Here is a 24,632-nt window from a genome sequence, read left to right as displayed (position 1 = left end):
AGTTGATGGGGAGGCAAAAAATACTGTGACCTGTTAGCAAAAGTCTCCTATAAGTATAAGAATTTAGGGTATGGCCAGTATACCCAAGCTATTTGCATTACCTAGGAACAAATGAAAGTGACTGGGGAGGTATCTTTCCAGAGCAGGAAAGCAAGTCACAGCAGAGACACAGTGGAAGGGTAAGTGCTCCAGTGGAAGGGTAAGGGTAAGTGCATGAAGTACAGGGCAAGTGGAGGCTCGAGCACAGAGCCGGCAAGAAAGCTCAGGGCAAGACTACGTAGCAGCCTCAATGTCTGACCTCGAGTTCAGATGACTTACTGCTGGATTGTCCCTTTGCTTTCTAGTCAGTCCTTGATGGCTCCCAAACAGAATCAGCGTCTCCTCCTTTCTATGGCTTTTTTAAAAATAAATCTCTGTTTCTCCTCGAAACTTCCTCCTAGCTAAGGCATCTGCTCACACATAAGTCATCTCATTACCATTATCACTAAGCTTAGCATTCTCAGGATTCAACTCTCAATGCAAGGGGTTCTTCATTTACAGAGAACTAAATTTCAGGATAACCAATAAAATTGTGTAGATCACGGAGTTATTCACATAAGGTCCTATTCAAACTCTTCATAAAGGCGAGGTCATGACAGCCACAGCTCAGGACATGCCTTTCTTGCTCGAAGTAAAGGCAGATATGCTTTTAGTGCATAAAAGATAGCACAACTGCAAGTAATTATTAAAATCTATTTCCAAATAATTAACCTTATCATTTCTATGACATAAATACTCTTCTTAATTGATTATTCCATAGAAATATAAACTCTCCTTTTCGTCTTATTCGTTTATATGTGTACCTATCTGCGCATGTGTGAGGGATGGGAGAGGAAAGGAAGGAGAAGAAACAGGGGATAGCTAGGAAATCTCTGGTTAAAAATTTATTGCAGTGTCTCATATCAATTGTATAACCACAAAAGATTTAATATGTTAAAAAAATATGAGTTATTTAAGGCTTACGAATTGTATAGCTTGTTTGTTCTTTTAAAAACATGTACTAGATGAAGAGGGTAGTAGCATAATTATTAGTCTGAATAGTAAGTGAAGAGAGAAATACAGAAAAATAATGGGGCTCAAATTTATTCTATTAAAGAATGTTGTGATAAGGAATGTAGAGTCAAAAACCTGAATATTTGTCTACCTCTGCCCCCTTGTGGTGGGACGTGGTTCTCAGCTAATGCAAGTCAATTTTTAGAAAAATGAAGACAGGGTGTGAAAACAAACAGGAAAAAGTAAAAACAAAAAGTAATTAATATATGTGCCATAAGATAATTTTATTTCTATCAACATGCATACACTTAGTGTAACCTCTATGATTAATTTTAAGGGCTACTGGACAAGAATGATTATAAATGTAAAATGCCAAATTAGCTGGTGATAGAAACAAGCAGCAAAATTATTGCTATTTTTCATTTCATGTCTTTCCAGTCTTATAATGGTAATAGAGTTACCGTTATCCCACAGGTTATATAAGATTCTAGGATATATTATTCAATCACATTAATAAATGTTTATTAAAGACCTCCTACTGACCAGGCACTGGATTAGATTTTGGGAGGCAACAATAAACACAGTTCTCACCCAGGAAAGACACTTGTAAAATAATCATACTAAGATATTACATCCTCAAGGTGGTGTTTGACAAAGGGACTATAGATCCGTGAAAGACAGTAATAAAAGAAATAGATTAAGCAGGCAGAAGGCTGAAAGGAAGAAGATGGGGCAGATCGTACTTGACTCTGAATTTTGCAGTGAACTTAAAACTGCTTGTAGAAATAGTCTATATTTTTAAAAAATTAGGAAGCATTTCATAGGCTTAAGGTGCTGGGATAGGCAGGAAGCACATGCAAGAAATTCCACCATCTCTAGACAAAGCCCTGGTGTGGGACACACTAGGATTTGAAAAATTCAGCTAGGAAGTGGTGGCCAAGCAAGGGAGCTGCCAGTATGCGGGCCAAAGACCTGGAGCTATGTTATGAATTTAAGATTTTAAGAGTGATATGAGTCTATTGAGAGATTGTAATAGATGGGTTAATGATGGGTATATTTTAGGAATATATTAAATATATTTTATATGTATCTGTGAAGAGGGAGTGAGGGGAGACTGGGTAATGCACTACCTTTATTAAGTTTCCATATGTTTAATAACTTACCATATATTGGCCTCTAATCCAAGTTTTTAAGTGTAAAATTTATTTTTTTAATTTTAAGCTCATAAATCAGGAAAAATAGAACATTGTATGGTATTAGTTTCCATGAAAGGTGATAGTAGCTTGGACTGGGCTTCACTGGAGACAAATGACAAAGATACACAAGAAAAATGGTAGAAGAGACAATGATGGGTTAAATTTGGAAACTGAGGGAGAAAGAGTGATAAGGATGATTGGTTTCTGGTTGACATCATTGGGTGGCTGGTAAGGAGGATTGAGCTATGTTATGAATTTAAGATTTTAAGAGTGACATGAGTCTATTGAGAGATTGTAATAGATGGGTTAATGATGGGTATATTTTAGGAATATATTAAATATATTTTATATGTATCTGTGAAGAGGGAGTGAGGGGAGACTGGGTAATAAAGATATTTTATATTAAGTCAACGTTTTAACATTAATTTTTTATCATTTACAGTATTTTAACCAATCTCATATTTATCCCTTTTTCACATCTTTTTCAGTTTGCCATTTGGTCTTTTCTTTTCATTGTTTTTGTGTGTTCATGGAGAATCACTTTGTAAATTGTTACTCATCAAGTCAACGCACATTATTTGTCCCTTAGAAGAAGCTGTGTTTTTAGTTTCATGTAAGATGTAATGTTTTTAACATAAGCTGTGTGTATCCTAAAAGAAGCACACAAAAGATCAGTGTTGGAGAGATGGAGGGGAAGGAGGAGGAAGAATAGAAATGCACTTGGGCTCAGTTTTAAATTTCAGAGCAATACAAATGTAGAGGTAAGAAACACCCATAGAGAGAGGATCCAAGTCCAGGAAAGCAACAAAAGTCCATCTAGAGAACTTGAAGATACAGTGGCTACAAAATAAGCATCACTTAACACATCTCTCAGAACATCAGTTTAACACAAGAACGTTGGCAAAGTTGAGACTGCTAAGAAGAAGGCTGGTGGCAAACAAAGAAAATCACTAAGAATAAAAGTTCACCAAATATTTGGTTCCCTGAAAACCAACACATCAATACGCTAACTTGGCAAAAATAACCTTACAAATTTTAGGAGGAATATTGCACTGTGATGACAATACGAACTCGTTCACATATCCTAAAGAAAATTTTAGCTTTCATAAGGCAATTATTGATTTAATACCAATTTACACTCCTAAAGATATCATTTTGTATTAAGTCAACGTTTTAACATTAATTTTTTATCATTTACAGTATTTTAACCAATCTCATATTTATCCCTTTTTCACATCATTTTCAGTTTGCCATTTGGTCTTTTCTTTTCATTGTTTTTGTGTGTTCATGGAGAATCACTTTGTAAATTGTTACCCATCAAGTCAATGCACATTATTTGTCCCTTAGAAGAAGCTGTGTTTTTAGTTTCATGTAAGATGTAATGTTTTTAACTGATTCTGATTGCTTTGGATAAACTTAAATTTAATTCCAAATTTAATTTCATGTAAGCATTTTGTTTAATTAAGTTTCATTTTAGTTTAAAATTCTGATGTATTTTAATGAATTTAAATTTAAAGTCTAATCTTAATTAAAGTTTAATTTAATCTTCTATTTTAAATGTTAGCGATATAAAAAGAGAGCTGGTATGTCATTTGGAGAAATGGCAAAAGAATAAGGAAAATGTATAAAGTTTACTGAAATAGAAAATGACATTCAAAGATAACTGAAAATATTTCAGAAATAGACAAGTAGTACCATTATATATAAAATAACAAAATAAGAAAAGGCTGGAAAATAACTTTTCCTTTGAGAATTTTTTAAAATTAATAATGATTCTGTTTTACCAACCTTTAGCATCTATAGAGTTCTCATGAAATTTTTCTAGTGACATCCTTACCTTAAAAGTCAATATCTAAAAAATCATATTTCATAATTGCAAACCAAACCTAAATGTACTAAAATTTTTAGCTAGTAAAACAATTTGGGACAAATCGATAACTCTGGTGAACTGTATCATTAGTCCCCCCATGTACTGGCACTATAACAAATGTATTCTCAATTAGAAGTCTACAGTCACTGTAATAAAGACAACTTCTGTTTGTCAAGGATCTCACAGTCAAAGAAAGATGAATACTTAAAAATAGTAGTTCAATGAAATCTGGGCTCAATCCCCAATAACATAAATATATACACATAGACACACACACACACACACACACACACACACACACACTACAAATTTTCTAACAAAGATTAAGGTGCATAACTCTGAAATATCCAGGAAGGAAAGAAGTGAAGAAAAGAAGAAAGGGAGCAAGGAACATGACCTTACAGAAAACCTCACTGAGTTCACAATGCCAATAAAAAATTAGTTGTTTAGTGAAAGTTTTTACAACTAAAAAGGAAAGAAAAAGACATCACTACACAACTCTGAGTCATAGTGATCCTCCTATTTTCAGCCTCCCCAGTTCTGGAATTACAGGCGTGCACTACCACGCCGGGACTCAGTTACTGGCTCAGCGCACCCCAGGGATGGAGCCTGGGTGGCATGTGGGACATAGGTCCTGCACTTGCACAAGCAGGTGCTTAGTCTGCTGAGCTATGTTGCCAGCCCTGACACAAAATTGCTTACTGACAAGACTTCAAAATGATAATGTAGAAGTAAATGTTATCAATGGAAATTTTTTTCCAGTATTTTAGGGAAGAGTCTACAGGGTGTTCAGGGTCTCACTACTAGATTGGACTCATAGTGATCCGCTTGTGTACAGCCTTCCAGGAGCTGGGATTACAGGCAGGCACCACTACAACCAGTCTCAATTGCCATCTCAACGCTCAACGGGGGTGGCCCAGCATGACAGGAGATTGAACCCCAGCCATTGTGCCTGCTTGCAGGCACTTTAATCCACTGAGCTATTTTACTAGCCCTCCATCAATAGAATATTTTGAGTCTAAAAAAAAAAACAAAAAGAAGAAAATTCTGGGGAAGGAATCTATCCAAGGAGTAGTAAAACAAGAATCCTAAGAGTTCAACTGTAGAAGAGTGGCTAGAAAAGTAGTGTGAAGTGAACAGCATACTAAATAAAGCAGAACATGTTCCAGGGCAGAGAGAGTAGTTAACAGAACTGGGTGTTTCAGAAGGATTGTGTGAACACATCACTATACTACAAAATAAAAGCAACTCAAAGTGGTAGACAAAATTAGTGGGGCTGAGTAATGATAAAGGGAATTGAGATAAAACAAAGAGAATGCAAGAGAATGCAGTGCTAGCTTCAGGGAACATTTGTTGCCAAGGCTGTAAGGAGAGACACGTGTTAAAATGAAGACAGAAAGAGAAAACAGAGTGAGTTATGTCATGATTCCACCATGCTAGTTTTGTAAGTTGCTTAATTTTTCTGATCTCAATTCTCTAATCAGCAATGTGAGGCTATAAAACAGTGCCAACATCATGAGATTTAATCACAGAATCCATTAGATTTAGTAGTGTCATGAGTACCACATATCGCCTAACACATGCTAATCACTTAATACTGGCTAATATTAGATAGCAGAAGGAGTAGGATTAAAACAGGAGGGAAGAAGCAAAATAAGGATGTAGATTCATGACTATGTGTAGATATGTGGATCAGCCAGTGTTTCTCTAGAGGAACAGATATAACACATTTTTATACAAATGTATAAGAAATTATAAGATCAGTTTATGACAGTCAGCCACAAAGTTGGATAAGGAGGTGACGAGGATCTCTACACCGGAGACCGAAGGATTCAGTCCTAGGTCTGGAACTCATTGCAGTGTCCACACCAGGAGGTTGAAGGATTTGAGGCAGAAGCCAGTCTGCATTAGAAGGCAGGAGATGATGTCCAAACTGAAGGTGAAGACTGGAGCTCCTCTGAGGAACAGAAGCAAGGCCAGCCTTCTTCTTTTCCCCTCTTTATTGTCAGGCAGATGAGTTCTGTAGGGTGGATCCTCTAGATCCTAGGCAGTAGAACTGCTGAGCCAACTTAGTTAAGCTTCTGAACTTCTCAAGCTGACACAGTCAATCAACGACTATAATCTGCCAACAGAAAAGTTATGAAGTTGCAATCTAATAACCACAATTTCTCTGCAAAAAAAGGCCTAGAGAGATGATTAATGGAGCTAAAGATTTCAGCAGTAGGGAAATAAAGATTGTATTTCTTTTTTAGAAAAATTAGAAATTTCAAATTTACTACAAAGAATGAAAAATTCCATTTCATACTGATTATATATTCAAATGCAAACATTTCTGATAAGTAAACAAAGTATGAGTACCAACCCCAATGTTCGTCTTAACATGGCCTGTAAGAAAGTGACCTGGGCAGAGAAAATGCAGCTCTGGTTCACCTCCAGAGGCTACCAGCTGCTCTCTGGTGACCTGGCTCTAAGAATTTTCTAGGTGAGAAAGTGCAGCAAGCAAAATCTCCCCCAGCCCTAGAATACATTCTACACCTTTTCCCCTTACAATCCTCTAAGAGTTTTGGCAGAAAAAAGCTCCTGTAGCCCAAGGAAATCAAGGTGTTGACAGTGAGGACCCACATGCCCATCTGTAAGTATGACAGGTTTGGAGTAGTTCCTAACGATATTTAGCAGTGACTGACCATTTTACAGCCACTGACACACCAGTGGTCCCAATTTACTGGCACAAACTGTTCCATTACAAGTGCTTACATAGTAAGAACTATGTCCACATTTTCAGCAGTATTTACACAGTACATGAAATGTGCTATCAAGCATCAAGGCAAAGGACCAGACCCTTGGCGTATAATTAATAATTAAGACTCCATAAGGTCACTGACTTATCAGACCCAAAAGCGACAACTCTTGTTGCATAGGTCCTACTTTATCTTGGTCTTAACCACCTAGCAGAAAAGTATAAAAACGAAGTATAAGAAGTAAAGCCATGCTGTTATGTTGAGCTGTAGGGGACTCAGGTTAACAATTTCTGACATTGCCAGTGAAGCGGAAGACCCAATACTATTATGGGCTACTGGACTCTTTTAGAATATTTTGCTGAGTTTACACACCTATAATATTCAAATAACGGAACTTAGAAAAAATGGGGTATACCGATGAATGTCCATTTTGTATCTGTGTATTCAAAGTGGTTAGGATAGATATATAGTTACATGCTCTTAATGAATAGAGGTATTTGTTCTAATGGTGTTTGTAAATAGGATCTCATGTCCTCATCTTGTACAGCAATTAACCAGTAGGAAGAATGTATGCAATGTGTTAATTATTGAAACTGTCCTACCAATTTGGTTTGAAACTGTCTAATTGCTATTTGTTTCTCAATAAAATTATGGAAAAAAAGAAAGAGAAAAAAAAGACTCCAGAGTATGAACCCAACCTGATTCAACCTTCCAGAGCCTACCAACACCATCTTCTGGTAGACCATTACATAAGTGATAGTGTACAGGTAGATAAAAGGACTTGTTCACAGCAGAGCAACCACACTCACCAGTGAGCACAACAGCTGTACATCACCATGCTCTTCCTACATGGCACAATAGCTCAAAACGATCAAGTGGAAGCACCAGAGTCTGCTGAGGCATTTTATTTGCACGTTTTACATCCTTAGAGAAAGAATCCCAGGATTTTTCCTCCTGTGTGTTTTTGTCGTGCTTCTTCACGATCCATGATGCCAGCTGAGGTTGTCAATACAATGAAACCAAACTGATGAGATGAGAGCAGGTTATTTTGCCATTTTTCTAGGTCTTTCAGCTGCACATCAAACCTGGGGCTGATCACGCCACACTTGTTTAAGCTGCCTGTGAGGTTCACAACAATTTTTCTAGCACTGTGATCATCAGTGATTTCAAATTCACCAATGTAACCATGCTTCATCATCACAGTTAGAAACTGGACAATGTCTTTGGAGCACAGCCTAATTAGGACCTGGAGTTTGCCTCTCTTTTCAGCATTGTTGATGTTCTTGAGAGCATCAGCCAGGACGTTCAAGTGCACCATTATGGCAGCTCAGAAAGATGGCAGAAAAAGCAAGACTGTACTTTTATGTCTAAGAAAGAAAGAAAAAAAGAAAAGGAAAAAGCTAACATCAATCAGTTCTCTCCTGAGTCATACACTAAAATGCTTACTTTGTTTATATTATGTCCTTCTCAAAGTAAGACGATAATTATTCTCACTTCACAGACTAGCAAACTGAGTTTTCTCTATTACAGTATGTTGCGGTGATAATAATCTCAAAAAAAATAAGTAGCACAAACCCGACATGATGGTGCACACCTGTAATCCCAGTGCTGAGAGGCTGAAAAAGGATACAAGTCTGAGTGGTGTGGTGAGACCCTATACCAAATTAAAACCAAAAAAAAAAAAAAATGAGTTAACATGGAATTAGTCTCAATTTTTCTCTCAGATTATATAGGAAGCTGTTAAACCAAGCTCTTGCTAGGCATATGGAGATTCGAGCTGCTCAGAATTTTGCTACTTTCAATCATATGTCTCCCTAGCTTAGTACAATCTTCTCCAGTCAACTGAAAATGAGGAAGGAGAAGACTTTTGCCTTTGTTGGGATTGTTGTTGGCTTATTTTTTTTGTGATGTCCTGGGTGAACTTGGAGAAGATGCCCGTAACTTCTGTTCCCAGTCTGTTGACTAAAACAATGCTATACTCAGCAGCCTCTGTCAGCTTCTTTGGTTAGTTGGGCCGCCTTAATAGTAGGGAAGAGGATCATGTGTGTGTTTTAGAAACACTGCATTAAAGTGTTTGTGTTCAAATGGAATTTTACACAGAGAAGGAGAGCACTAGAGACAGCCCGGTGGAGCTTCAGGGAAAATCTTGAAGGGTAAGGAGAACTGCCAAGCTCTAAAATAAGTCAGAGGGCCAAAGCATATATTGTATCCATAGGATCTCAGTGTATCACTAACAAAATCCATACCTACTGGTTTAAAAATGAGTAAGGATAAAGAGGGAAAATTTTTTCCAAATTTCTAGGCAAATTCATGAAATTGCCATCCTATAACTCTAGTAAAGAACTAAGGAATTAAGGATACTATAATTTATAATACTGTGGAGTGTTTTGTTTTGCACTGTTTTGTTTCTTGATTTCTATCAGTAAAATTACTAGCTGTGCAATTAAAGACCATCTGGCAAAGGAGACAATTCTGGTCAATGCATATGGGCTTTTCAGCACATTTATGTAGGCCCTGATCAAACAAATAGCAAACAAACAGTTCAAAGTCCTAATGAAAATGATGCTTAATCTAGCAACATTATGTCATTTTTAGAACAATTTTTTCATAATAACAAGTGTAGTAAAGTGAACAATAGACTTAGATTATTATTTCAATTTTGTAAATATGTATTTGAGAAACCTTCAACCTTACAGCACTGAAAATCATTCGAGGAAATTTGAAGTTGAAAAGCAGACCATTGTCCAAGGTTATAAAGTTGAGATAACAAGAGGTTGGAAGAACGAGAAGTCTACCCTGCCTTCAAAGACTATGTGGGCAGTGCAGAGACCATAAAGCTAGACTCCCACTCCCACTCCCCAAAAAAGATTAAAATTAAACCTAACAAGGGTGGGGAATGAGCTTCTCTGCCCAATTAGGAAGTTTTACAAATGATAAGGAGCAGACTTCATGGGGAATGGGACAAATACACACATAAAACAATCACGAAGACTTGATAGTTACTTATATTATATTTTATTTTATTAGGATAGTAAAAATCACATCTTGAGATGGAGACCTACAGTGGTAATGAGATGTATTGCATGGAAAGGCATGAAAAAGAAGAGCAGTGGCACAACTAAAATTCCACATACACAGGCGATAACACCAAAATATCAGGTCCCTCTCTTCCCCATTGATGCCATGATAGTTGTACATGTTTGTCCACTGTTTGGGTTAGGCTGGGATATCTGTCCCCCTCCTGCCACCTTGTACTCATGCATATATAAGAATAAAAAGCCATGTTTCTGTGTTGAGATTCCCTATTGGTCTTTTGATAACAGTATAGAAAAGTCCTGTTATAGTTTGAATCTAGATGTCTTCCCAAAGCCTCATGTAGTCACTGGGATGGGTTTCTAGAGTTTGTGATTAATTCATGAATCAAATGCTGGGATTATGTGTGTGAGTGCTGCTGGGATTATGGGTGTGAGTGCTGCTGGGATTATGTGTGTGAGTGCTGCTGGGATTATGGGTGTGAGTGCTGCTGGGATTATGGGTGTGAGTGTTCACCCACCCTGGGGCAGATAGCCTGGATAAGGGAAGGAAAGAGGATGCTGCTGGCATTGTTTCTCCCTTTTTGCTTTTGCTGTTTTGCTGTTTTCTACCGCCATGAACTGCTGCCATCTGCTATATGCCACTCTGCCTTAGAGCAAGGTGATTATGGACTGAAACCTCCACAAACTTTGAGCTAAATAAACCTTCCTTCCTTAAATTTGGACTTCAGATATTTTGTTCCAGCAATGAGAGAAAAGTCACCAAGACAAGACTTCGTGGTTGGTAACACTACTGTCTGAGGATGGAACTCTATAAGAATCCCACAGAACTGTGTCAGACCAGGCTGAGAAGAAGTCCCTACTCAATATCTAGTCTCTCTTCTGCTAGAGAAATCATAGAATAGTCCTTGTGCTGAGAAGGTGGCTCCTGAAGTCTGAGGCTGACTACATCCTAAGTCTGAATGGAATGGCAGTTTGCCTTACAGCTGCCCAGGACTGCAGCAGACTCTTGTATGAGCGAGATGCTAATTTCTGCTCTGATAATCTTCTCAGATGAATCACAGCAGAGGCTATTATGTCTTGACAAATGAGGGCAGGCAGACATAACGTAACACAGTAAGCATTTTAATATGTCATAAGTAAAGAAATACCCTTGGCAGTGAAGAGAGTAGTTCATTATCTCTGAAGAAGCCAGCTTAAATGAAGCAACTAGAAATATAATATTGAGGAAGAAGAAAGACTGCAAAGGGTGGGACCAAAGAATACTACCTTTTCAGAATCATGTACAGACAGGTAATGTAGAAAATCAAGGAAAGGACAGAAGAGCAAAACAAAAACCAGAAAGTAATGGTGTAGAAATACAAAAAGAAGGTTGCTCCAAAGAGCAGATTATTCTGAAAAGTTTCATGGGAAGTCATGAGATGCAACTGAAAAGAAGCCATTGCATTTGAAATTATGGAAAACTTTAAGACAAATTCAGATTTAAGAGACAAAAAGGAAGTGTTCCATGCTTAAAGAAAATATAATATGCTTACAGAGAAGCATTTCAGAAAATGTGACATTTATCAGAACAAATGCTCCACCCAAAAAGGGACAGATTCATTTGATATGTGTTTGTTGTGTATTATATATCCATGAGGGGATATTTTAAAACCTACTTGTGATTTTTCTCATGCTTGAAGACAAGCAAGGGAAGAGTATTCTGTGCTTCACAACTGACAGCTTCAAAGCAAGGAAGAAAAAGAAATATCCCAGAATTGCTTCACAAGTCTTAATCAATAAAGTTTAGTTTGTGGCTGGGGAGACAGCTCAGTAGTATAAGCACTTGCCTGGTAAGCACAAGGACTCAATTTTGATCTGTGGTGTCACCTGCCTGTAATCCCAGTGCTGGGGCTGAGACAGGAGGATCACTATGAGTCCAAGCTGCATAATGAGACCCTATACCTAATGAAAGAATAAATAAATAAATAAATAAATAAATAAATTCAAAGATATTAAAAATAAAGTTTAGTTTCTAATGTTACTAAAGTTTGATTAACTAAAATAAATAAGAAACTCAAGAAAGAATGAGGTTAAATTTTTAAAGTGACCAAAAATTAGAAATAAAACAAAAAATGACAAGTGATACAGATTTTCACTTAACAAAGTAATATGAATTTCCCAGTATTTGTTGTAATACATAGTGTTGCCTTCCAACCAGCTATTCATATTACCAGATAGATGCATGCAAAATTAGAAGAAAGAAATGTATAAGAAATTAAGAAGAGGAAAAAATACAAACAATTGAAAAAAGGAGACAAAACAAATTAAAGCATTAGCTGTTTCTTTACATAGACCAGCAGAAATGCACAGGACAATTGTCCAAACCATCCTGCTTACATACATAGATAAATCTTTTTCACCCACTCCCTCTCCTGTCCTTCTCCTCAACTCAATAACTCTTTCCTTTTGAATAAGTTCATTCCCTTTTACCAGTGTCTGTTGTACCCATCAGATTCCATTTTTCTCTTTCAGATTCTCACACTAAGAAGACAATATGATGTTTGTACATGTGGGTCTGATTTATTTTACTTCAGAGTATGTTCTCTCGCTGCATCCATTTACCAACAAGAGTGTCAAATTTATCCTGTTTTATAGCCAAATAAACTCCATTGTGTAAAAATATCACATCTGCCTTATCCATTCTTCAACTGATGGGCATCTGGGTTGTTTCCAGGACTCAGCTATGACAAATTGCACTGTTACAAACATGGGTGCACATATGTCACTGTAGTATGAGGTTTTGAGTTCTTCTGGAAAACTAGCCAGAAGGGCTGTACCTGGGTTGAATGGGATCTCTAATCCTAGTTTTTGAAGGAAACTCCACACTGATTTTCACAGTGGTTATATGAGTCTGCACTCCTACCAACAGTGGGGAAGGGCTCCTTTTTCTCCACAGCCCCTCCCTGTTTGTCATTGGCTTACTTCTTCATGTTAGCCACTCTTTCTGGGGTGAAATAGAATCTCAGTGTTGTTTTAATTTGCATTTCTCAAATCACCAATTTTTCATATATTTACTTGCCATTTGTATTTTCTCCTCTGAGAAAGTGTATATCATCTCAGATGCCCATTTTTGGATTGGGTCTTTGAAACTGAGGGACCTGATTTTTTTTAATTCTATATATTTCAGATAAAAGGCCTTTGTCAAAGGGACAGTTAACTATAATTTTTTTTCCAGTTTGTTTGTTTTCTTTTTGCTCTGTTGAAGATTCGTTTTAAAGTACAGAAAGTTTTGAAAAAGATGAGGTCCCAGTTGTTGAGTCTTTGAAGTATTTCCTGTGAAGTTTTGTGTTTGCTCATGAACACTCTACCTAGCCCTATGTCTTTAAGATTTCTACCTACATGTCCCTCCAGAATATTTAGAGTTTTTAATATTTAAATCTTTGATCAATTTTGACTGTAGCTTTGTGCATGGTGATAGGCATGGGTATAGTTTTAGCCTTTGGCATGTGGGAAGCAGGGTTTTCCAGCACCATTTAATTAAAGAGGCTATCTTTCTTCCAGTGAATCCATTGGAACCTTTCATAAAAGACAAAGTGGCTGAGTGTGTGTGTTTGCAGTTGTGTCTGAATATTCTAATCTGTTGCATTGATCCTCAGGTCTGTCTCTATGCCAGTACCATGCTGATTTTACCACATTAGCTTTATAGTATAATTTCAGAACAGAGATTGTGATGCCATTTGCCTTTCCTTTGTTTCCTAGGATTACTTTTGATATTCTAGGTCTCTTCTGGTTCCAAGTGAATTTAAGGAAAGTTTTCTCTAGCTCTATGAGGTATACAAAAGACATTTTATTTTATTTTTTTTTGATGTTATAATTTATTTTATGAATGTCAATGTCTTATATACTGATTCACACTATGTACTGTATAAAATAAATATTATTTTTAAGTACACTGGAATTCATAAAAGAAGTCATCAAAGAATAATGGTTGAAATATTGCCAGTAGGGAACTAATTTCTATTATCCAATCCTTTTGATAAATGCTTCTGGTGCTATAGACAAATTTGATCTTCTTTGGAATGTGCTGTCCACTGCTTTTCTGTTTCTGTTACAGTAGCCATAAACAGCCGTTTAAGGATGTCCTTATCTAAATTCCTGCCAATAAGAACCAATCGATTTGTTCTCTCTGTGTCATCTTTCCAGCTCACTGGAGTCTCTTCCAGGTCATAGAGTTCATGGACACCTTGGACAATCACTTGTTGTTGTTTGTCTGTGATTGATACCAGCCCCTTCAGCCGTATGACCTCCATGCAGTGATCGTCCTTGTTTCTCACGTTCTTCTCCCACAGGAGATCCTGAATAAATACATTTAGACTTTCTTCCTTTACATTTCCTGGTACTTCAAATGTGATTGTAACAATACTCTGATCAAGGTGAGGTTGTGCTGTGGACATATGTTGAAGTTTTTCCTGAAAACTGATTCCAGAGAGACTATCAAAGGCATGAAGATCTAGTATGTTGGCAAGATCAACTCTGGATCTCTGTGTTTCTAAAATTTTTCCCAGTCCATTTATTGATCTAATAGTTGTTCTTAATTTTTTTAACTCATCTTCTGAAATCAAGTCTGTTTTATTGATGAGGATAATATCTGCCAAAGCAACTTGCCCCTATGCTTTTATGTTTCTCAGTTTTGTTTTGTAGTTTCATATTAATGATTTCTCTAATTAGCCCACAATCAATACTAACTTTAAATATGAATACCTAGTAGCTTCATTGGTGAGGCCATCTGGTTTTTCTTCTGCTAAATGTTTTAATCCATACTTTGAATCTACAACAGTTATGATACCATCAAGATAAATATCACTCCCTAGCTCAGCATCAACCCAAAATATAGAAGCCACAGCACCAGGATCTGCCAACCCAGTGGTCTCTAACAGTATGTAATCAAATTTCCCCTTCTTCTGCATCAAATTCTCAATAGCCCGAAGGCTACTGTCCTTCATTGAACAGCAGAGGCAACCATTTCCAAGTTCCAGCCACTCTTCATAGAGCTCTCCACCTTGACTCACAGCTAAGGATTTCTCTACTGCACTTCCTTCACCAAATTCATTTAAAATAACTGCTATTCGTTTACTATGTTGCTCTGTTAAAATGTAGTTCAGTAGTGTTGTCTTCCCAGCACCTAAATACCCGGTGATGATTGTGACTGGGATCTTGGCGCCGGGGCCAAGCTTTTCCTCTTCCTCTCTTTCCTTCGCCTCAATGGGAACCAACTCAGGGCAGTCCTCCTCGGCCGGTTCCTCTTCCTCATCTCCTACAAAAGACATTTTAATAAGAATTTCATTGAATCTGTATAGCAATTTTGGAAGTATGGCATTTTCACAATATTGACTCTTCCTATCCAGGAGCATGGAATATTTTTTGATTTTTTTCAAATCCTCTTCAATCTCTTTTCTCAGGTCATCATAATTTTCACTGTATAAATCTTTTACATTCTTTGTGAGATTGATTTCTAAGTATTTTGTTAATTTTTGTGTGAAAGGCATGGGTTCCCTAATTTTTCTCTCAGTGTGTTTATTCTTTGTGTAAAAAAATGCTACTGATTTTTGGGTGTTGACTTTGTATCCTGCTATGTTGCTGAATTTGGTAATTAAATCTATAAGACTCTTGGTGGAGTATTTGGGGTCTTCCACGTAGAATAGCATGTCATCTGAAAATAATGATAATTTCACTTCTTCTGTTCCAATCCTTATTCTTTTTATTTCTCTTTCTTGTTTAATTGCTCTGGCTGATGTTTCCAGAAATATATTGAACAGGAGTGGAAATGGTGGACATTCTTGTCTTGTTCCTGATTTTAAAGTGAAAGCCTTTAGGTTTTATCCATTTAGTATGATGTTGGCTGTTGGTTTCTCATCGATGGGTTTTATCAGGTTGAGATACAAACCATTTATTCCAATTTTCTGTACAGTTTTTTCATGAATGAGCATTTGACTTTGTCAAAAGTGTTTTATGCATCTACTGAGACGATAATTTGGTTTTTGTTCTTATTTCTTTGATGTGGTATATTACATTTATGGATTTGTGTATGTTCAACTACCCATGCATTTCTGCAATGAATCCCACTTGATCATAATGTATAATCTTCTTGATGATTTGCTACATTCTATTTGCCAGTATTTGTTAATGATGTTTGCATCTATATTCAGTAGAGATATTGGCCTTTAGTTTTCTTCTTCAGTTGGATCTTTCTCTTTTTTTAAAATCAAAGTAATACTTGCCTCCAGGAATGAGTTTAGGAGAATTGTTTCCCTTTAAATTTCATTGAAGAGTTTTAGAAAAGTTGGCATTAAATCTCTAAATTTCTTGGAGAATTCTTCTGTAAATCCACTGGCACCTGGGATTTTTCTTTGTTGGAGGGTTTTTACTACATTTTCAATTTTGTTTCTTGTTATTGCGTTATTCAGAATTTGTAAAGCTTCTTTACTCAGCCTTGGCATTTCATACGTATCTGGGAAACTGTCCACTTCCTCTGCTTTTCATCCTGTGAGAGTAAAGATTTTGGAAGTAAATATTGATGATCTGAATTTCTCTAGCGTGTGTAGTGATTTTACCTTTTTCATTCTTTATTGTATGAATTTGGGTTTTTTCTTTCCCATTTTGATTAGGTTGACTAGGGGTTTATCAATTTTATTTATTTTTCCAAAGAGCCGACTCTGATTACTTTATTCTTTGTATTGTTTTCTTCATCTCCAATGCATTAATTTCTCCTCTAATCTTTATAATTTCATGCCTTCTTTGGCTTTTGGTTTGATTTGCTCTTCTTTTTATTGAAGCATGAGATACAGCATAAGATCACTTATTTGAGGTTGTTCTGTTTCCCTAATGTTTACGAATTTACCACTATAAAATTTTGTCTTAAGATAGCTTTTGTTGCATACCACAGATTTCAGTAATTCATCTGTGATGCACTAGTGGTTTAGGAGGTTTTTATTTAATTTCCACGTGTTTATGGTGTTTTTGTAGTTTCTTTTGTCAATAAACCCCAGTTTCATGGCAGTGTGATCAGATAGTATGTATGGGATAATTTCAATTCCTTTGAATTTACTGAAGAGCGCTCTGGGTGCTAGCATGAAGTTTATTTTGGAGACTGTCCCATGTACTTCTGAGAAGAATGTGTATTCTATTGTTGCTGGGTGAAACACTCTATAAATGTCTGCCAAATCAATTTCTTCACAAGTTTGGTTTAGCTCTATTATTTCTTTGCTAATTTTTTGCCTAGTTGATCTGTCTCTTTGTGACAGTGGTGTGTTAAAGTCCTCCACTACTATTGTATTATTGCTCATTTGATTTTTCATGTCTATTGAAATTTGTCTTATATAGGAGGGTGCTCCTACACTGGGTACATCTATATTTATAATTGTTACATCTTCTTCTTTCAGTTTGTAGTATATAGTAACCTTCTTTATCTCTTTGGATGATTTTTGGTTTAAAGTTGTCAGCAACCAGGATGGCTACCCCTGTTTTTTTATGTTTGTTTGTTTGTTTTCTTTTTTCTGATTTCCTATGGCATGGAGGATAGTGTTCCATCATTTGACCTTTAGTCTGTAGATCTCCTTTTGAGTTAAATGTGTTTCTTGTATGCAGTATTTTGTTGGATTTTGTTTCTCAGCTTTTTTCCACCAGTAACAGGGATCAAACTCATGACCTTGTGCTTGCCAGGCAGGTTCCAATGAGCTGTATCCCTGGCCCCAGGATTTTTGTTTCTTAATCAAATCTGATAGTCTGTTTCTTTTGATTGATGAATTGCAGCAATTCACACTGATGGCTATAACTGATAAATATTGGCTTATCTTTGTCACATTATTGTCCTGTTATAGGTTCCATAATTTTTCCTTATTTTAATTACTTGCTCCATTTGGTAGTTCCTCTCTGTTGTTCTTGAAGCTGTGATAACTTGTGCATTTTTCTAGAATATCTGTCAGTACTCTTTTTAGGGTTGGTTTTGTTGTGAGGAATTTCTTCAGTTGTTCTTTATCATGGAAAGTTCTTATTTCTCCATTAAATTTGACAAATAGTTTTTCAGGGTACAACAATTTAGGTTGCAAATTATTTTCTTTCAGGACTATAAATACTTCACTCCAAGCACTTCTTGGTTTGTTGGTTTGTGTTGAGAAATATGCTGTGATTCTTATAGGTTTTTCATTGTAGGTGATCTTTTTCTTCTGTCTAACAGCTTTAAATATTTTATTCTTTTGCTGAATTTCTGAGATCTTGATTTTCATGTGTCTGGGTGTAGATTTATTGTGATTATGGCTGTGTGGAGACCTATATGTCTTGCTTATCTGTATATCAGGTTCTTTTCTCATGTTTGGAAAATTTTCTGCTAGTACTTCTACAAATAGTCTTTTTTATGTCACTTGTGCTCTCTTTCCCTGATTCATTGACACCTATTATATTTATTTTTCTTTGCATTGTCTTGTAGCTACCAAATTGTTATTTCCTGGTTCCTTGTTAATTTTAAAAGATATTTTATTTCACATTCATTAGCTGCAACACTGTCTTTGAGGTCTCAAAGTCTTCAGTTTCATTGAAGCTTTTTTGCCAGCTTTCAGTGGAGTTCTTAATATCCTGGATATCTATTTGAATCTGTTTCATGCATTGTCCATTTGGTGTTTCCATCATTTTTCTATTCTCTATTTTTCTATCTGTGTCTTCTTTAGCTGCACTAAGCAATTATTTCATAAGTGCTGTTCTTTCTTTTTGGACCTGAGAGATTATTTCCTCCCTTATTTCTTCTATAGCCTGATGGATTTGTTTCTTTACTTCAGTTACTATCATTTCAGAGATTTCAGGTGTGTGGTTTCCAAGTTCTTGTATGTTTTTGTCTCCTGGATTTGTTCTGGTGGGCTAGAGGATTGAGATTGCCTTTTGTTCCTGCACTTTGGCATTTATGAAGTTCTCAGCATGCACCCAGAGAGAGAGAGAGTCCTGCAGGTTACCCAGAGTTTTCCAAAGTTCTCATATGGCTCCAGGAAAGCTCCATGACTGCTTATGCTGAGCCCACAGAACAAAGCTCTCCTGCATCCCGCAGGCCACTGAGTCCTCCTAAGTTCTTAAAAGTTTGGTCTGGCACCAGCAGAAGCTCCATACCTGCACGCTGGAGGCTAAGGAAGGTCACAGCTTACCAGAGTCCCACAGGCTGCCCAGAGCTGCCAGAGTTCTTCAAGGTTAAAATTTTAATAGGCTATCTTGAAAATAAAAATGACAAATAAAATGTTTCCTATGCAACAAATTTGTAAAGAAGGCAGGTTGATAGCCTGACCAGTATAAGCTGCATGACTACCTTGTCATAATAGCTCACACCTGTAATCTCAGCACTATTGAAGATGAGGCAGATGAATTTCAACTCTGAGTTCATGCTGAGAAATTTAGGAATTTAATGAAACCTGTCCCAAAATAAAAAATTTAAAGAAGTAGGCATATAGGTCAGTGTGAGGGCTCTGTGCTGAATCTCCAGTGGCACAAAAAAAAAAAAAAAAAAGAAAAGAAAAAAAGAAAAAGGGAAATAAAAACTACCAGTCTGGCCAATTTCCATTTATTCCCTTCTCTCTAGTGTGTAGGTCAGGATAAGATTAACGTGTACTTCAAAGCCTTGTTTTGAACAATCATGAGGTAAAACATAGATGACAGCTAGAATATGGCCTGGCATGTAGAGAAAATTCAATCAATATTATTTCAGTATCATCATGACTTCACATTTCCTTTAGTACCTGGCTGACAATATAGCAGAATTTAAATAATCTGGGCTGCCCACAGAAGTGGAGTTACTGTCTCTCTGAAGTTAATTTAGCATTAGACAATGATTTGCATAGTCATAATTAAAAATCGACAGAGAAACTATAGTGTGTGATTACTCTGATCTTGTACTTGTGAATGAATTGCCAATAGAAGTAGAATTCTTACAGCATAACCATACTGGTGAAGTCTGTTCATTTAATGCATCTATTTGCATGAAAATATAATGATTTAATGCATATTTTTATCCGGAGTTCACGCCTAAATACACACACAAACACACATATGCACATGCTCTGAAATGAGCGGATAACAGGTCCATGCTTTTCAACCACCATTCTGTCCATTGCATTAAATCATCCCTCAAGGAACCTGTTTCCAGAAAATTAGCTATAAGAAAGTATTTAGTATTTTCATAATTAAAGAGCAATTTCTTAAATCTTAATGTGGAATGTAAAATCTGCTCTGAGGAAAATGGGATGATATATGCTGGGCTGCCAAATGGTTCCCTGCCTGAGAATTCCCACTCTGTGATCATGTAATCTGGGACCATTGTGAAAATGTTCTCAAAGCTCCTACACCTTCTGAACAATGCCTCTGACACAGTTTTTGGTGAACATGTATATATTTCCTTTTTTAAGTATATGGTTTCAATTCACTTTCAATGTCACACTCACTCTAGGGTTATTTATAGAATCCAGCATTAAGCATAGTCCTTTTTCCCTCATATTGCAAAAACAAATAAATAAGTACCGGAAATTATCAGCAACACAGTTATAAATTGTGCAGATTTAAAATGCCCACTTTGTCAGAAGTATTGAGTTTCCTATAGAATGTCTTCGGAGGTGGTTCATTTTATGTCTGCCATCTGAGGGCTTTTTAAAAAAATCTACATCCCTAGAAGGCATTTTATGCCTTTGTGGTCTGTCCAGGGGTCAACATTAGTCCATCATAACCACACCACTGCAGAGAAATCTGCATCTGCTCGTCACTTGCTTCTGTCTCTTCTGGATTCACAGTCTCTACTTTTCCTCTTTTGACACCTTCAATGACAAAAAGAAGGCAGGGCGTCCACCTTTACTTCCTTTTTGATTTTTCCCTATTGCTAGTATTTTTTAAATCCATGCTTGTGTAATCCTTTCACACATCCACTCTTGGCAGGGTAGACAGAGAACAAAGGTTGTGTCAATCCAGTGCCTTATTGTTATTTTATGGTGTTTGTTATTTCCATTAAATATCCTCTACTGAACCACATTAGAAATAGTCAATTAAGTCCATTTTTTTGTACCTAACTTCATGGGTACCCATTCAAGTTTAGATAAAGAATACAATATGATTAATCATATATATTCTGTCTCTTCCCTTCACTGTCTTTATTGGTCAAATCTTTATTTTTCCAGTGCTCCTAAGAGTGACTTACTTAGGGGAGAATTCCCATCTTCCCTCCTTTCTCAATAAACTCCTGTTTAAATCAGCTTCTTCTCTCTATGCTTCTATAATTTTTCTTCATGGCCCTTAATACAATGGTAATTGTAGTGTGATCTGCATATTGCATTGTTTCTTCGTGTTTCTCTTCCTCTACTGTTTATCCAGTCATAGTAAACACTCAAAGAGGGCTTTTGCTGAACACCAGGATCTTTGGGGGGTAATTTCTTTTACTGAAAAAGCAAGACTGATGAGTTCACAGCCAACCTCAGATTTCAGTGGCCAAACTGAGAGGGAAATAGGAATAAGTCACTCGATCACTTTTATTGAGGAAAATTTTTAACCTAGCCATAATTCATGCTGCGAATCTGGCCCTTTAAATTTTAAACACAGCAAATAAACACATTAGTATCACCATACATCCTTGGGAATACTATTTCTCCCATTTTATTTTCTATAACTGACCGAGAGCATCAAAATGTGTCATCCGCTTTTCTATCCAACCACTTAGGATACAAAGTGCCATTGTAAAAGAACGCATGGAGGAAAACTAAAATTGGTGGACATGTATACATTTACCTCCCTGATCCGCTTTCTCTAATGGCTACTCTGTGTTCTCTTCACCATGTACTCTGCTGCTTATATCTTTCCTGCTACCTCTTTCACAGTCTGGCTTCCTCTTGGTACTTCTCACGTTTCTGCACAGGCACACTATCCATGGGAGTGTCACGTGCGGATCTTCCGCCCATGAGGATGCAGAGCACACCACCAACCCCAGCCTGGCCCACTGAGTCACGGAAGTGCCCAGTACACATCTCCCTCCTCCCTCCCACCAGGCCTCCCTCCCTCATCCACCCATGTGTGCTGGGAAAATGTAGGCAATTACGATATTGTCCTGAGTAAACATAATTAGGACTTAAACCTTTAGAGGGAAAAAATCTACAATGATGTTTTCCAAAGCCAAATACAAATGATTTATTTAAAAGGTCTGTACTCATTTGTGAATCTGGTTTCTAGAGTTTAAAAATCTCATTTAACATTTTCATCCTGACCTAAGATGGTACTCAAAAGCCTCTTCAAAATGTTGTTCATAATTATTAACTCTCATGGCCTTGCAGAAATCAAAATACCAAGGACAAATATAAAGAAGGATAGCAAGGCAGCTATCAGTGCTTTTCCTCTAAATAGACTCTCAAATATTAAAACAAAAACATGAGTTTTGCTAGAAAATATTTAAAATCCTACCAGTAAATTTTCTTAATAGTGCTTACTACATGGCTATTGTTTATAGCCTGAGTGTAAGGCAGGGCTAAATAAATCTTTAACCTCTGTATTTCTGTACCTTCATCAATAAAATGGTAATAAGAATAATAAGAATAAGAATAATAATGCTTACATCACATATTTGCTGTAATAATTAAATGATTTTAAACACATGAAGTATTTAGGGTAGGGCCTGTCATCAACTGTGCTCAAGAATGTTGCCTGTCATTATTATTATTTATAATAATGAGAGTTCAGCCTGGCAGGCAAGACAATTATGGGCTTCAGTGTGTTTGCTCTGTGCCTAGTGTTTCTCAACTTTCATTTGTCTTAAAAACATATCTGTATAATTAATGAGTTTAGCACATGCCTGGTCCAGTTTTGGGTAGCTCAGAGATCTCTGTCTTTCCACCCAGGACCAGAGAAAACCTGGACAATAACGCTTTCTGGAGAATAGCAAAGTTTCCACCTCAGCCTAATGCCCAGATCACTTCCAAAAATATCCTAAAGTGAATGAACATATCAAGTTAATCCTGGAATATAATTTGAAATTTTTGTTAGTGCTTCTTTGGATTTTTTTTTTTGGGGGGGGTAAAATCTATAAAATGGAGGTAACTATAAAGACAAGAAACATTTATATAATGTTGTTAATCAGGCATGGATGGAAGTACTCTCTAAAGAGTGGCCTATTATTATCCCTAATTTACCAATAAGAAAACTACAGCACAGAAAGTTTAAGCCACTTTCCGAAGGCCAGACTGCTAATCAGTCAGGATTTGAAAGCAGTCAGTACTGTTAGCCACAATATTACTATAGTTTCTGCTCCCACCCCATCCCAGCTGTTAATACATTCTTCCTAAACCACAATAGTCTGGTTTTCCAAGACCAGATGTTCCAGAAGCTCCTTATAGGAGGACCAGAATGCAGTTTGTCCTATTCAGCAAAACCTAACTGCAGTTCCCATGGCGAATAGCCACGCATCTGATTTTGTCTGAGACAGCCCTAGGTTTTCCTCTCTTACTTCCCAAAGGTATCTCTCTGTTCAGTAACTTACACTGAAAGGCTGGTCTCTACTTTTATAATGCTGAACATGGAAAATTAGTCTATATTGTGTGTCTTGAATCTGCATGTGCGTATGTGTGTTTCCTCTGAAATTCTGAGTTCTTTGCTTTTAAAATGCTTTCCTTTTTTTTTGCATCTATCTTGCACAAATTTCTATCTAAAATTAAATTAGAATATTCAAGCATCACACCAGTTTCTTGGCAAGAGAGCTGAAGAGGCATGAAAGAGTAATAGGCCTTTGCACCTCAGACACAATTCTAATTAGAAATCAGTTTGTTCTTCCATTTTTATGCTTGGCTCAGGAACTGTTTTTGAGGTGGTTTTGTGCTGTGTGATTCATGATAAGATCTCTGAGAATAAAGTTCAGGGAAAACAAAGGAGAAGATGTTCACCCAGCTATAAGCTGTTGGGACAGAACAATCATAATTGTTTTCTTTGAATTATCTTAAGAGAGCAGAGGAGGAAATCTTGTGTACTTGAAAGTTTTAGGATAACTATAATATGTGACTGAGCAGGATCTCATGATTTAGAGGGCTTTTTCTACACTGATCTTTGTCAGTGACTGATACTTTCTAAGCTTCTCAATAAATATGCTGTGCATGCTTAGTTTGGGGCTCAGACAGAAAAGATATCTGAGGTCCCATGACCAATTTCACCCAGCCTTGCTGTCATTCTTCTCATGGCTCAAATCATCCTACAACAGTTCTATGAAAGACATTTGAGTATTAACTTTGTATCCAGCTATGCTACTGAGTTTGATTATTAGATCTAGAAGTCTTTTGGTAGAATTTTTAGAGTCTTCTATGTAGAGTATCATGTCTGCTGCAAATAATGATAATTTAACTTCTTTCTTTCCTATCCTTATTCCTTTCATTTCTTTCTCTTGTCTAATTGCTCTGGCTAATTTTTCTAGAGCTATGTTGATAGGAGAAATGATAGTGGACATCCTTGCCTTGTTCCTGGTTTTAGAGTGAAAGCTTTCAGATTTTGACCATTCAGTATGATGTTGGTACTTGGTGTATCATAAATAGTTATTATAAGATTGAGGTAAAGACCATATATTCCAGTTTTCTGTAGAATTTTTATCATAAATGGGTGTTGGACTTTGTCAAATGCTTTTTCTGCATCTATTGAGATGATTGCTCTTCCTCAGGGCTGCCTACAGAGGTGTCAGCCATCTCCCACTTGGCACCATGGTGGCCCTCAGAACCCTCATGAAGCCCAAGATCGTCAAAAG

At 36.7% G+C, this 24,632-nt stretch overlaps 1 protein-coding gene and 1 pseudogene across 1 annotated transcript in view; both read right to left on the bottom strand.

The window, feature by feature from the left end:
* Nucleotides 1-7,761: 7,761 nt before the first annotated feature.
* Nucleotides 7,762-8,157, bottom strand: LOC101574667 (annotated as a pseudogene).
* Nucleotides 8,158-13,735: 5,578 nt separating this feature from the next.
* The window catches only part of LOC101574267 (COBW domain-containing protein 2-like), a 41,561-nt gene continuing 30,664 nt past the window's right edge, over nt 13,736-24,632 (bottom strand). The window contains exons 3-4 of the mRNA XM_023720294.1: nt 14,612-15,164; nt 13,736-14,383 (exon numbers count right to left, since the gene is read on the bottom strand). Of these exons, the coding sequence (XP_023576062.1) occupies nt 13,903-14,383; nt 14,612-15,164 (1,034 nt within the window). The 3' untranslated portion in view covers nt 13,736-13,902. The remainder of the gene's footprint in view (nt 14,384-14,611; nt 15,165-24,632) is intronic.

Source organism: Octodon degus, unplaced genomic scaffold (assembly GCF_000260255.1).
Source record: "Octodon degus isolate 3935 unplaced genomic scaffold, OctDeg1.0 scaffold00074, whole genome shotgun sequence".
Classification (NCBI taxonomy): domain Eukaryota; kingdom Metazoa; phylum Chordata; class Mammalia; order Rodentia; family Octodontidae; genus Octodon; species Octodon degus.
This window is presented reverse-complemented; position numbering and strand designations above follow the sequence as displayed.